The sequence below is a fragment of the Epinephelus fuscoguttatus genome, linkage group LG17 (genome assembly GCF_011397635.1).
Source record: "Epinephelus fuscoguttatus linkage group LG17, E.fuscoguttatus.final_Chr_v1".
Lineage (NCBI taxonomy): Eukaryota > Metazoa > Chordata > Actinopteri > Perciformes > Serranidae > Epinephelus > Epinephelus fuscoguttatus.
In genome coordinates this window covers 5,252,065-5,267,754 of record NC_064768.1, presented here as the reverse complement: position 1 = coordinate 5,267,754, position 15,690 = coordinate 5,252,065, and the positions used below count along the sequence as shown (strand labels likewise).

General features: G+C 40.9%; 1 protein-coding gene across 3 annotated transcripts in view; it reads right to left on the bottom strand.

Annotated features, from left to right (window-relative positions):
- Window positions 1-1,380: 1,380 nt before the first annotated feature.
- Window positions 1,381-15,690, bottom strand: part of LOC125904315 (uncharacterized) — a 37,871-nt gene continuing 23,561 nt past the window's right edge. For 2 of the 3 annotated variants that reach the window (XM_049601654.1, XM_049601657.1), the window contains exons 3-6: window positions 12,548-12,612; window positions 1,796-1,960; window positions 1,610-1,726; window positions 1,381-1,521 (exon numbers count right to left, since the gene is read on the bottom strand). In XM_049601654.1, coding sequence (XP_049457611.1) covers window positions 1,478-1,521; window positions 1,610-1,726; window positions 1,796-1,960; window positions 12,548-12,612 — 391 coding nt within the window. In that variant the 3' untranslated portion in view covers window positions 1,381-1,477. The remainder of the gene's footprint in view (window positions 1,522-1,609; window positions 1,727-1,795; window positions 1,961-12,547; window positions 12,613-15,690) is intronic. The other variant, XM_049601655.1, reaches the window with a different exon arrangement.

The window sequence follows — 15,690 nt, the reverse complement described above, 5'->3', positions numbered from 1 at the left end:
CATGTCAGTGAGCGGTCAAATCACCAGCCAAACTACAATAAGATACTTCCTGTTGTTAGAACACCTGTATGCACCACCTGTCCCTGTCAACTCACACTGTATTATTACCTCACCTCTTTTCCTCCACACCCCCTTTTCAACTGTCCCACTCCCCCCTGGGGTGGCAACTCAAGCTGAAAACACACCGGTCCCGCCGCAGTGCGGCGTGTCATGTGGCGCATGTCGCACTGCAGCTCGTCAAAAGATTCATTCATCTTCTAACCGCTTCATTCTCTTGATGGTCGCAAGGTGGCTGGAGCCTATCCCAGCTGACATCGGGCGAGAGGCAGGGTACACCCTGGACAGGTCGCCAGACTATCGCAGGGCTAACACGTAGAGACAAACAACCATTCACGCTCACATTCACACCTACGGACAATTTAGAGTTACCAATTAACCTAGTCCCCAATCTGCATGTCTTTGGACTGTGGGAGGAAGCCGGAGTGCCCGGAGAGAACCCACGCTGACACGGAGGGAACATGCAAACTCCACACAGAAGGGCTCCCACGCCTGGGATCGAACCGGCAACCCTCTTGCTGTGAGGCGAGAGTGCTAACCACCACACATCGTGCCGCCCCTCGTCAAAAGATGACCATGCAAAATTATTACTATTTTTACTGAAAGATCTGTACTTCCTCCACCTCTGCATTAGCTTAAAATCATGTGTGGACAGTCCCTAATTAAACTTGATTTTTTAACAAACACAGACTTTCACCTGAGAGAGCAGTGGGATCCCACAAGATTCTAAAGCCAAGCCCTGTTCTTTTATTTCTAAATCTAACCGTGTTTTTGTTGTTGAAGGGAAAAAACGTCAATTCGCTGTGTTGTACAGACGTAGTGTGTTTATTTTGAAAGAGACTGTAGGTAAATGTTAAATTTCCTGTGAAAACGGAGATGAATTTTGAAAGAGGACAATGCACGTAATAGGCTTAACTTGACACAGCGTCCATGACCAAGTACATCAATATGTGACAAGGTAGGAGTGAGAGTGTGTTGCTTCGTCACACATGAGACACAATAACAGCTCCAAAGTTTTCTTTATACATCCATGGTGAGGAGAGAAGTTGAGCTGCCATAGGAGCAGAGAAAAAGAGCTGCTATGGGAGCTGGTATGTACAAACAGAAAGCAAGTAGGGGAAAAATGCATTTAATTCTGGTGGCGTGAAGTGCCACGGGGCGGCGTGTCCAGGAGCGCCGATGCATGTCTAGCTGCTGCCAGTGTTGGGTTGTAGACTGAAAATAATTGGGGGCATATTTTTTGAGGTGTTGCATTTGCTGCTGGTGTATTTTGGCCTTCACAGTTTGAAAAACCTTGGTGTTACACCATTTTATTAGATTCTAAATAAAAACAAGGACCACATTATTGATGTTTTAAGTCTAATTGTTTCTTTACTTGCTTGATTTCAGTTTGAAATATTCATGACAGTTGTTCTTAAATTCAGTCAAACGTCATCTTAATGCCCTCGCCTTCAGCACAGAACTCTGCAGAAAGAAAAAGTGAATCAGTTCTGTTTGACATCACACATCTTGTTTTCATAGTTTAATCAGATGGGTTTTAAAGATGAAGCACCATTTTTGGGGTCGTAGAGGTAGTCTGGCTCTCCAGAGAAGCCAAGGCAGCTCGCCTGCTGCTTGAAATGTTCCATGTCCGAGTCCTTTAGGGCCAACTCTCTGGCTGGAAAGAAAACTACAAAAATGGTGGAATGTTTTGGTTATAAAATGTGATATTTTCTCTCTCTGAATCATTCATTCTTACTCATCAAATAAAGAGCCTGAGCGTGGATCTTGTCCCCTGTAATGTTGCTGTTGAAATTCATCTTGTGCAGTAACTTGTCAAGGTTTCTGGCAGTGCTGTTCAGGCTCATGAGCAGACAGCCATCACAGCTCGGCAGCACATGGATCACTGAGCTGAAGTTGGCGACTGAGGACAGAAACAAAGTAAAAAAAAAAAAAAATTACATGATCAACAGTGTTCTCCATCTAAAACAGAAACTGTATATTCTAGACTGAAAAACCTAAGAACATGTGCGTTGTAAACTTTCTGAAAACTGATCTTGTGTTTCACATAATCCAAAGATGTCCTGAGAACTGAACAGAATTTGATCTCAATCCATTTAATAATTGTTGAGATATTTCAGTCTAAACCAAAGTGGTGGACCAACAGACATTACTGTCCCCAGAGCAACAACGCTAAAGTAGCTGAGATTGCTTGCTTGTTAAATTTGCTGACTAACAAAACTAACAAACAACTGATTTTAAAAATGTGGAAGACCACAGTAATAAAGACAGATTTAACCAATTTTTAATATTTTAATCCTAAGAAGGCAGTCACTAAATGATTCAGTCAAGACAGAGGAACAAACACTTGGTGTTCACACTGAGTACATAGAGTGGTGAATCCAGTGACTTGGGATCTCAAAGAAACTTGTGTGACTTGCGATAGTGACATCTCTTTGCTAAACTGCCTCAATTAATTCTTTGGCCGCTTTGAAACACAGAACAACACACCGGCACAGAAGACAACCCCTCTGTCTGTCCACAGCCAGCGTAAAGAGGACCCTCTCCAGGATCAATCCACGCAAGGCAGCTGGACAAGATAACATACCTGGTCGTGTCTTGAAGGACTGTACCGAGGAGCTCAAGGATGTCCTCACGGACATCTTCAACATCTCCCTGAGCCAACCGATTGTCCCCATGTGTTTCAAAGCCGCCACAATAATACCAGTTCAAAAGAAGCCCCACCCATCCAGCTACAATGACTATTGGCCTGTAGCACTGACTTCCACCATCATGAAATGCTTTGAGCAGCTGCTCATGCAGAACATCAAGTCCATCCTTCGCCCTCCCACAGCCCATTTCAGTTTGCATACAGGTCAAACAGGTCCATAGAGGACACCATTTCCACTACTCTCCATCCAGCCTTCACCCACCTGGACTCAAAGAATTCATACCTGCAAATACTATTCCTAGACTTCAGTTCAGCATTCAACACAATCATTCTCCAGCAGCTCATACAAGAACTCGGACACTTGGGACTCAAAACCTCTCTCTGTAACTGGGTGCTGGACTTTCTAACAGGGAGGACACAAAATGTGCGGGTCGGCAGCAACACCTCCAAGACCATCACGCTGAGCACAGGGGCTCCGCAGGGGTGTGTGCTCAGCCCACTGCTCTTCACACTGCTGACCCACGACTGTGTGGCAACCCACAGCACCAACCATATCTTCAAGTTGCGGATGACACGACTGTGGTGGGCCTAATTTCCAACAGTGATGAAGCCAACTACAGGAGTGAGGTGAGCCGATTGGTCCAGTGGTGTAAGGACAACAATCTCTTCTCTTCCTCTCTCCTCAATGTGGGGAAGACCAAAGAGATTGTTGTGGACTTCAGGAGAAGACTTCCACAGTATTCCCCACTGACCATCGAAGGTGCTGCTGTGGAGAGGGTGAGTAGCACCAAGTTCGTGGGGGTGCACATCTCCGAGGACCTCTATTGGACCAACAACACCACATCGCTAGCCAAGAAGGCTCAAATACCCCTGTACATCCTCCGCAAACTGAGGAGAGCCAGAGTCCCACCCCCCATCATGTGCTCTTTCTACAGAGGCACCACTGAGAGTGTCATCACTGGCTGCATCACTGTGTGGCACAGAAGCTGCACTGCCTCCTGCTGGAAGACTCTGCAATACATAGTGAATACAGCCAGGAAGATCATTGGTACCACTCTGCCCTCCCTCACAAACATCTTCAACACCCACCTCACCTGCAGAGCTATCAGCATTGCTGGTGACACCTCCCACCCCATCACACTCCCACTTCAGCCTCCTGCCTTCGGGGAGAAAGTACTGGGGCCCCGGGTCCACTCCATAAGACTCACAAACAGCTTTATCCACCAGGCTGTCAGGATGTTGAACTCTATCCATAACCTCCCCCGTCTGCCCCCTCTTCTGTATGTTCCGCACATGTAGTAAATTGACAATAAAAACTTTCAAACTTTGATCAAATGTGACCTCAGAAAAAAACAAGCGTGGAGGTGGACTGTTGTCAGTTGGTTGCACCTGCATGTGTTACGTTTTGCACCAAAAAACAAAAAAAGAGAAACTAGAATTACCGCCTTGCGGTTGTATGCATCTGCGAACCAGTTAAGTTGCAGTTACAGTTTACATCCATGTCCGTCCAGACTCATATGTAGCAATGACAGTTGACAATGCTGCAAATATGTAGTTGCTGCGAAGAAGCTAAATTCTAAAACATGGATGCTTCACACACACAAGATCTACACAATCAATTTCAAGATTAGAGTCACCAATTCAGTATGACCAAATGTCTCCCCTTCTTTTCCTGACATATGACGCTGAGTAATGGACAGAAAAGTGTTTTATGCAGAACATTATGATGTCACAGTAGAGCTGACCTTTGACCTTTTGAGTATAAAGTCAAAGTTAAATATAAAGTCAAAGTTAAAGTCAAAAGTCAGTGTCAGCTTTATTGTCAATTTCTCCACATGTACCAGACATACAGAGGAATCGAGAAGACGTTTCTCTCTATCCCACAGTGACAGAATAAAATGCACAAGCACAACAGATAAAGACAAGACATTTCCTAACACTAAAGTGACAATAAAGTGCACAACAGATAAAGACATTTACTAATACTAAAAGTAAAAAACAATAAAATAAAATATAAAATCTATAAAAACTAAAATCTAAATATACAGTCAGGTCCATAATTATTTGGACAATGATACAGTTGTCATCATTTTGGCTCTGTACACCACCACAATGGGTTTTAAATGAAACAATGAATACCTGCTTAAAGTGCAGACTCTCAGCTTTCATTTAAGGCTTTTTTCAAAAATGTAGTATGAACCGCTCATAAGTATTTAGACAAACTAACATAATCATCAATTAAACAGTCAGTTTTAATACTTGGTTGCAAATCCTTTACAGTCAATGACTGCCTCAAGTGTTGGTCACATAGACATCACCAGATGCTGGGTTTCTTCCCTGGTGATGCTCTGCCAGCCCTTTACTGCAGCCATCTGCACTTCCTGCTTGTGTTTTGGGTGTTTTGCCCTCAGTTTTGGCTTCAGCAAGAGAAACGCATGCTCAGTTGGATTCAGGTCAGATGATATGACTTGGCCATTACAGGACATTCCTTTTCTTTGCCTTAAAAATGTCTTTGGTTGCTTTTGCAGTATGCTTCAGGTCATTGTCCAACTGCACTGTGAAGCATCGTCCAATGAGTTTTGAAGCATTTAGTTGAATCTGAGCAGATAATGTAGCCCCAAACACTTCAGCTTTCCATCCTATATTGGTAATATGCAAATTAGAGCACATTAATAAATTGTTTATTGTTTATTTGCACATATAAAAGTGACAAATTATAAATTCGGTACAAATCACTCTACATAGAGAGTGGGTAGGTGAGGTCGGAAATCCTAGGAGGACTTTTAAATTTGTTTAGTCAAGGAAAATTAATAATGTACATCTTATCATGTAATAAGAACATAAATAATAAATAAAATAAGGTTAAATAAGCAAAGCAAAAAGAATGAGGAAAGAAGAAATAAAAAATAAAAATCAAACAGAACAAAATTTAAACATAATTGTATCACGATCAACTAGTCCTAGTAAACTGTTAAACATAGTGTTTAAATAGTTTCATCAAAAATCTCTTTTTAAATATAGACAAGGAGGGAGTGCTGACTGCAAGATTATGATGTTCATTACACAATGTGATCCCTTTATATTTAATAGTGAATTGCCCTCTGCTAGTAGGAGGAGATGCAGGTGTCTTGCTTGTCTCGTTGCGTATGAGTGTATACTGGAATTCATGCGAAAATATTGCTGGTAGTGGTTGGGTAATTCATGACTTTGGTGAATAACCTTATAGTTTAGAGTTTAGGGGGTTTGTGTTAGCCCAAACAATATTACAGCAGATTAGATATGGGTACACTGAGCTGAAATATAACACAAACAAACTAGATCTATTGAGGAATGAACTTATCTTTCTGATGATTCCCAGAGACTTCAACCCATTTTTTGCCACAAAATCAATATGTTCCTTCCAAGTACAATTTTCATCCACCACAAAGCCTAGGAAGTGAGCAGAAGATACCTTCTTAATTTCAGTGCCTTCAATAAAGAGCTTTGCATCGTCTACGTTATACTGTTTCCTACCTGAAAATAGTATGAAATTGTTTTTTTACATTTAGAGATAGTTTGTTCAGTTTGAACCATTTAGAATATGCTTGTTTTGTAAGAGTTTTGAAGTGCTTGTTGGAAAGAACAAGGTTTGTATCGTCTGCAAATAATATGCAAAAAAACTGTACTTGGTGGTTGAACTGTGGCTAGATTGTTGATATAAATTAAAAATAATAAAGGACCAAGAATTAAGCCTTGGGCCACACCACATGACAGTGTCACTGTGTTTGACTTACAGTTGTTAACATAGACATGTTGTTGCATGTCAGTAAAATAGCTACTTAACCACTGGAAAACAATTCCTTGGAAACCATATCTATAAAGTTTTGACAGTGATATTTCATGATTCACTGTACTGAAAGCTTTTGACAGGTCCAGGAAAATTGCAACAGCATACTCGTTATTGTCTAGTGCAGTAGAGATCTTCTCAATAAGATCTAACAGTGCCATGTAAGCAGAATGATTCATTCATCAACTATTTTTCAAGAATCTTTGAAAACAGGGTAATATTGAGATTGAACGATAATTTGTAAAAGACCTTGGATCATCCGATTTGTAAACAGGAATGATTTTTGCAACTTTGACATCAGTAGGAACATTAACATTCTTAACATATATGTTAACGGATCTGCAATTGAGGATTTAACCTCTTTCACGAGAGAAGTTCTGACTACATCGTGACCTGCAGCAGTTGATTTTAGTTTATTGATAATATTCAGAACTTAATTTACATGAGGCCGATCAAAGGTCTTAAATGAAGGAAAGTAACCATCAATATAGTCAAGGGGACCTCCCCCTAGAGTTCTGATTTTTTTTTGCCAGGGAGGCACCTACCTTTACAAAGAAATCATTGAATTTACATGCAATCTCATATGCATCAGTAAATGTTTTCCCTCTATCAGAGAAGTAGGATGGAAGTTTTACTGCAGATTTCTTTTTATGCAATAATTGATTTGTCACTGTCCATGTTTCTTTAATATCATTAGAGGACTCCTTGAATTTGTCAGCAAAATATCTTTTTATAGTTGATCTAAGATGATGAGTAAATTTGTTTTTATATGTTTTGTAATTTGATTGATTCAATGGTGTAGGGTTTGTTAAGCATTTTTTATAAAGTCTGTTTTTTCTTTGAGGACTTCTGTAACCCAGGGGTGAACCATGGCTTAGAGGAGTTCACTTTTATGGATTGTTTTTTAGCAGTGACTAAGGGAAAACATTTATTGAAAATAGAATTAAATGACTCCATAAAAGCTTTATATGCACAGTTTGAGTTAGTTTGAGTATATACATTGTCCCAAGAAAGATCATTGATGAGCCGTTTGAAACTAGCCATTTCTATCATTAAATTTACGTTAAGATACTTTAACTTCGGTTAGAATATTCTTGTCGTTATCAAGCAAGGTAAATTGGAAGATTGGGAAATGGTCAGTGATGTCTGAAATAATAGCCTACATCAGAGTATGGCACCTTGTTCAGACAGTTTAGTATATTGTCTATTAATGTAGCAGATCTGGCAGCAACTCTCGTGGGTTTGTGAATAATAGGGTAAAAGTAATTAGAGTACAGGACATTTAGAAAATCCTGAGTTGGTGAGTGTGTTTCACTTTTGAAAAGGTTAATATTATAATCACCAAGAATATAGCACATTTTGCCTTCTTTAGATATTTGAACGAGAGTATTTGCCATTGACTCATTAAAGTTGTTAAGGTCTGTATCCGGTGGTCGATAGACACAATAAAATATAATAAAAAATAAAAGCAGACTCTGTGGCTGCACACTCTGAGTGTACTGGCAGGTCTGCTCTCTGTACATAGTTGTCGTAATCATTTCTAAGAAGGGAGTTATATAAAGGGAGTTCAAAGAGACTTTGTGTTTTCAGTGAGCCAAGTTTCAAAAAGAGCTATGACTGAGAAGTTATAGTTCAGGGATGCTAGGAAGTGGGCGAGTTGGGCATAATTTTTTGAGAGACTATGGCTGTTGAGGTGGAAGGCAGAAAAAAGGCAACTATCAGGTGCAATCATCAAGTGTTTTTTTCATTGTAATATCTGCAGGGCTCCTTCATTACACACGTACTGTTTGAATCAGGACCTACATTACCAAAACAAGTATCATTGGATACATATTCAGATGAAAGAGAACTAATGTCTTTATCATCAAGACTGGAAAAGGGAAACATGGCTATACAATTATCACAAGTCCATGATACCCATAGTTTACAATTAGGTTTGGGAGCACTTTAAATGATAATTGGATTTACACACACTGCAATTAATGGTTTGAGATTTAACATTTTTTTCTACATTCGTGACAGACATGGTTTACTCTTGTGCCAGCTGGCATGATTTTAAGATAGTCAGAGTAAAAGGAGGTGGTCTTACCACCTCTGAGACCTGAGCATCCTCACTTAGGGCTGGAAGTCGCAGGAGGACCAGCAGCCTCGGGTCTGACAGGGCTGATCGGGCTGAGATGGGACTGTCCTCTCCTTTTCTGTGGGGGGTGGGTAACCAGCTGGTTGAATTTCAATTAGGCAATAAGGCCTCTGTCTCATGCTATGTACATCTCAGGGAGGAGAGCCTTTCTTTGCTCACATACCCAAACAGAGAAACCTTCATTTATGTGAATGTCATTGCCTCTCAGCTTTTTAGCATTCTTGAGAATGGTAGCTCTGTCCTTGTAGTTAAAAAACATCACCACGATGGGTCGGTGTCTCTTGTCGTTGTCGTCTGACTTGCCTGTACGGTGTACAGACTCCTCGATGCCACTGAAGACCAGTTTATTACATTTGGACTGGTTCTAGAGGTAGTCAGTTGATCTGTCAAGGACCTTAATACTGTCGCAGACCACTCTCAGGTTTTTTTCAATTCGCTCTTGTCGCCTGTGAGCTTGGAGGTGTTATTCTTTAATATGTCGACTTTGTGCTGGGTGAATTGGAGGCTATTTTTAAGTTCATGCCAGTTGTTGCTAGCTGAGTCAAAACACTCGTTGTTTGAGTCCATGTGAACACGCACCAGCTCACTGAATACATCAGTATATGAATACATAATATGATAATGATAATAAGATTTAAAAATAAGTCATAAATTTGAACATTCCAGTGTGTTTCTAATGCTTAATAATATGGAATAGACACCAAGTTTGACAAAAGAGTTTAAAAAAATGAACCTTATTTTTGGTAGCCACCATCTTGGAAATATCCTCCTGAGATCCTTTGTCTTCATATGAGGACACAACATTTTGGGTTTACTTGACCTTATACATTCTGCTGAGCTTAGACTTCTTGTCCTCATTCATGGACACTTTTTTTTGTCCCATCCCAGTGTTGGGAAACTTACTTAAAAGTAATTAGTTAAAGTTACTCTTTACTTTCCCCAAAAAGTAACTGAGTTAGTAACTGAGTTACTGCACTATAGAAGTAATTAATTACCTGGAAAAGTAACACAGCATTTACTTTTTAATAAAATGCTCAAATATGTCAAATTGCTTGGACACCCCCCCTTAAAGGGATAGCGCACCCAAAAATGAAAATTCAGCCATTATCTACTCACCCATATGCCGATGGAGGCTCAGGTGAAGTTTTAGAGTCCTCACAACACTTCCGAGGGGAGATGGGGAAGCAACACAACTCCACCTAATGGAAGCTGGGTGCCCCAGATTCAAACATCCAAAAACACATAATTGAAACCACAAAATATCTCCATACTGCTCGTCCGTAGTGATCCAAGTGTCCTGAAGCCCCGGCATAAAAAGTTGTTTGGAAAAACGTCATTTGAACACTGGTTTTAGCCTCATTGTAGCCTGTAGCTCTAACTGCCTCTCTGTGCACCGCGCTCACGTGTGCAGCGAAAGCACGTGAACACACATGAACGCGGTGCCCATGTCTTACGGTCTCACGCACACGTGAGCACAGTGCACACTTGGATCACTACGGACAAGCAGTGTTGCTACCCCCTCTCCCCTGGGATCTCCGCAAGTGATGTGAGGACTCTAAGGGCCCGTCCCAATACCCCCCCTTAGCCCTACCCCTTGGTAGGGCGTTCCCACGAGGGGTAGTGGTGTCCCAATTCCTTTTTGCGTGTAGGGGTAGGGGGCATAACAAGGGGTAGTGGGTATGAAACTAGCTCTTCAGAGCGAGGGATTTCAGAAGCTGACTTGCCACAAGGGGTAGACGTCGCCATGGCTACCACCGAGCAAGAGACAGGGAAAAAAGTTCATACATAGCTAACGTTACCGTCATCAGGTTGCTTGTTAGCTAGCTATTTAGCTAGCTCGCACTATCTGGCATCTGGCATCTGTCCTGTTCTGCAACATTGTCGGACTTTTCACATTACGATAACACGCCAGCTAGTATAACTATGCTGCCTCTTAATGTTAGCTGGATAACTAGCTAGCAGAAGTCCCCTGTCGTCTGTCGTTCATCAAATGAAGCATGATGATTGCTGCAAACGCGATCGGTAGGATGAATGAGACTCCACTGTAGATGCCGGTTGGAAATGTAGATGGCTCACAGCTTCCTGTTTAAAATAGTTACATATGCGTGAACGTAACCGACGCGGTGACGTAGTGAGTGGTGTCTCAATTCCTAGGGAAAGATTTCTACCCCTACCCCTCGTTGCTTCATTTTGAGGGTCATGGGGTAGTGGGCAAGGGCTAGGGCTGGGGCCAAGGGCTAAGGAGTAGTGGACAGGGGGGATATTGGGATTTTGCCTAAAACTTCACCTGAGCCTCCCTCGGCATATGGGTGAGTAGTTAATGGCTGAATTTTAATTTTTGGGTGCACTATCCCTTTAATGAAACTGTATGTAATGAAACTCAACATTGAATATGTTAAATGAATGAAATTAACACTTAATAGAATAAATCATTATAATAAAACATTGTACACTTATCTACACTACACTGCATTGTTGTGTGTGTGTGTGTGTGTGTGTGTGTGTAAGAACCTCCATTAATCACACGATTTAAATGTGAAAAGTCTCACTGACTGACCGTCAGCTGTGTGTATGCGAAGAAGGAGAGGGGCGGAGGGGAGCGGAGCTGTGGAAACATCCTGCAGTCCGACATACTACCATACATTTAAATAACTTACTAGACGGATAGATTTAGTGAAAGGCGATGTTTAGATGGCAAACCCAAATAAGCAACTCCACTTTAGAAACAAGCCCAAAAAAACGCAACCCGTGACTACCAATATTTGTTTTGACAACCCTGCTTGTGTGCTTGTGAATACCTGCCCTACTCTGCCTCTGACTGGTTTATGATGAAATTTTACTCTCGCTAAGCCAATCATCATCACTTATGAGGTTGTCTCTTCATCCCTTCCCCCTCACCTGCTCTCACCAAAGAAGAAAACTTGAGAGCTCCACTGAGAAGGAGCTTGCTTGCGTGATGTAACTTTTTTGATTACTCGTTACCGAAAAAAGTATTGCCGTATGTAGCGTCGTTATTCCCATCACTGGTCCCATCTAGTGTTAGTAAGAGCACAAAACACTAATCCATGTAAAACAAGATAGCAGTCATCTCTGCCAAGTCAGTCGCAGACGACCCCCACGCAAAAGTGGACAAGGTCCAAAACCTGATCACATTTTATGGTTGAAACTTGTCTATTTATGATTAAGAATGTGTAGTTTGATATTGCAACAAATTTGACCAATTTTAGCAACAGTAACAAGCTAAGACACTATTGATTAGGAAGTACTCGTTTGAAGACACTGAGACTTTACTGTCGTCTTTTTTGAGGACATTGGAACTATATTATCGTCTTGTTTGAGGACACTGGGACTTAATTATCGTTGACAATGTTTAGGTTTTATACTTTTATACTCATACCCAAACAGTTAGGAGAAATTAAAAATGCATACTAAACAAAAGTTTGGGTCACAGGAGGATATGCAAATTAGGGGTCCAAACAACATAAAATCAACACCAAACTTGCATTTATAGATCATCGGGTTCAAAAGTTATAGCCAAAATGTCTTTTGGATGGTGGCTCTATTGGATTTTGCTGCCACAGTCATCAAAATGCCAATCAGCGATATCCAGATGTCTTCTACATATTATAAGTTATATTTGTACCAGATTTGGTGCTTTTATCACAAACTGAATGATTCTTTAGCCGCTCAACTACACTGCAGGATTTCAAGTTGTAATTATTAAAGACATTTGATATTTATGGCTTGAAATTGGGGAAAATCTGATCTGGTCAATAATATTAAGATTATGTCTGTGACACCCCCACATTTGTTGGGAAGGGCAAATCAAACCCATAATCTGCCCAATTATCCTCAAGTGTACGGCATAACTTACGTGATGCTGATGCAGTGTTGCCGTCAATAGTTATGTTGAAAGTTGAGCTCCAGCAGGTTCCATTTCTGGGAAAAAAAACAACAGAGGAAGAGTGTGGTCATATCCTAACAGAACTGTTTAGGACTTATCTACATTGGTTTAAAAAGTTAAGATTCCTGTCACGTATCAAGGCTGAATGATATGTTTGAAAGCCCTGAAATAGGCTACTCAGCAGATCTAGTGGTAGCATTGTTTTGTCAAAGTAAGAACAACATCCATGTCATGGTCAAACTGTACACCTCAGCCCATCCACTACGCTCTGCTCCTGCCAATCAGTTTGCAATTCTCTTTCACTGCTGCTCCATGGTCATTACTTTTTGAACTCCTAACCGATGTCAGGAATGGGTTGCACCAATTGGTCTTTGCTGAGACCAGTCTTAAGAAGGGACTTTGAGTCAGTTGCACCAGCCAAACTTAAGTCTAGTCTGAACTACTCCTGGTCTTAGTGATATGCGTTCATGTAAATGCCCAGAAACTGGCTATTACAGAGCAGCACATGCGTCAGAGTCCTGCACCACAGGTAACACGCAAAAAGCTGTGTAACGGGTAAAAATATGTACACATAAAAACTCACGGGTGTGAGCAGCAGGTGAGAACAACAACAGATATTTTATTTTTCAGAACAAACCAAAGTAAAAAGATCTGCAGTATGTGTGTAATAATTTGACATCTAACTCACTATGATCAAGCTGCAACTCCTTTTATTTTGAAAGTCAATGGCACAAGTGAAACCTTTGACCCCGTTGTCACATTGGTCACTGACGTGGCGGACTCCAGCCATGAAACTTTGCAGCCCGAGGATGAGGTGGCAGCCTACATGGAGTTCAAGACACCCAAGGAGGATCCTTTTGAGGTTTTATGGTGGTGAAAAATGGTATTAAAATGTCTAAAATATATTTAAAAAATGGTAATAAATTATTCAAAAAAATATTGATAAAATGTCCAAAAAATATTAAAAACATTTCTGGAAAAATGTTTATGAAATGTCCCAAAAATATTAAAATGTCAGAAAAAATGTTAATGAAATATCCAAAAATTAGTAATAAAATGTTCAAAAAATATTGATAAAATGTCCAAAAAATATTATTAAAATGTTTGAAAAAATGTTACTTAAAGGGACATTGTGTAACATTTCCAGTTGTTTATTGGCAAAAATTGATGCCTACATTCATAAATATGTCATCACTGGTGTACTATTACCTCCAACAATAATCTGACTTATTCTCGTGAAAGGAGAATTTCGGATTTGCTTTTACATTGTGCGGGTAAGTCGTCTGGGGGGTTCCATTACGTTTCGCCATCTTGAGAATACACCCGCCAGCAAGGGACATACAGCACCGCCTTCGGCGTTTTCGTTGAGAGCCAGGCCAGCACTGCGTGACTGAGGAGCTGAAGGAGAGGAGTCCCACTCTTTGAGCATAATGCAGGATCATGCATATGCAGCATCATGGGAGATGGAATCCTCGTCGCCAAGAAAGCACAAATGGGAATAGAAAAGGCAACGTGACTGGTGAATTAAAAAAATGAGGGTCCGCATCGGGGTAGCCTTTCCCAGGTAGAGAGAGCTGCTGAGGGAGAATGGTAATGCAATCGCCGGTCACGTTGCCTTTTTGACTCCCTTTTGTGCCTTCTTGGCGACGAAGATTCCGTCTCCCGTAATGCTGCATAATACATGATCCTGCATTATGCTCAAAGAGTGGGACTTTGTTATGCTGCAGTAGTGCCGGGGTAGTAGCGGCACTGGCCGCTAACAGCGGCTAACAGCTGTTAGCGGCACAGTGTTGCGAGGAGAGGGATGAGGTGTGTGAGGTTGAGCCACTTGTCAGTTGTCAAAGGACAAGACGTGATTGGTTTGTTTCAATTTACATCCGCCCCAACAGTCCTACATTGTAAACACAGCCAGCATGGTGAGAAGGGGGGTTTGTCAACTCGCGTCACGTGTATCTGTGTAGGAGCCTGAATGAATACTCCATGAAGTATCGGAGGACATGGTTTCATCAACGTTATCATAGCTTTTTGGTACACAGTGACTACCGTTGTTGCATTACACGTTTGAAACAGTGAGGCGCTAGAGTGCGCTATCCGTTTGAATGCAATATGATTTCAGCGTTAGACGGGAGAAATTCCCACACACTGTGGCTTTAAATGTCCAGAAAATATTATGAAAATCTCTGAAAAAATGTTAATAAAATGTCTGAAAAAAATGTTGACAAAGTGAAAAATTTTAGTAAAACATCGTGAAAAGAGGTATTGAAAGAACTATGCAAAAATGTTTCCTAAGGCCCTGTGTCCACATAGCACCTTTTTCTGAGTGCCAGAAGAAGGCCAGTGTCTTTTTTCAATTGTTCCCAATGAGGAGGGAGCATCTGCGGCCACATGCGGCCGCCTAGGGAAAAGGCACTGCGCCCAGCATCTTTTTTCCAGCCGCTCCTCCTTTTTTGTGCGGCTGCTCCAAGCGTTTTGAGTTGAAAATCTCTGAACTTTTCAGAGAGGCACTGGTGTCGTCACCGGCGCTTTTTCCAGGCAACCAATCATATCGCAGAACTCGTCACCGTGGTAACCAGAAAAAATGGAGGAGAAGCTGGTGCTGGCCGTGTCCGTCTATCTGGAGTTGTATGACATGTCACACAGACATTACCATAACAGAGACAGTAGCTATACATACATACATACATATATATGTATATATGTATATATATATATATATATATATGTATAAATTGATATATAAATTATTACATATATATATATATATGTATATATATATATATATATATATATATATATATATACATATATATATATATATACATATAAATTGATATATAAATTGAGATATTTTACAGCAACACACATGTAATCATGTCCTCTCACCGCGGATGCTGTGATTTGATGGCCCAGTACTCATTGTAGCCTACTCTTATAAGACCCAATAGTAATAATAATAATAATAATAATAATAATAAGCTACCGTGGACCTATATGCCATGCCTTTTAATGAAATTACCAGAGGAGTTCGCTGCTTTGCGATGATGCAAAACTGTGCGGCTTCAGGAATTGTCAAGATATTGTTGTCATAGAAACGAAAACCCTCGTGAGCGTTT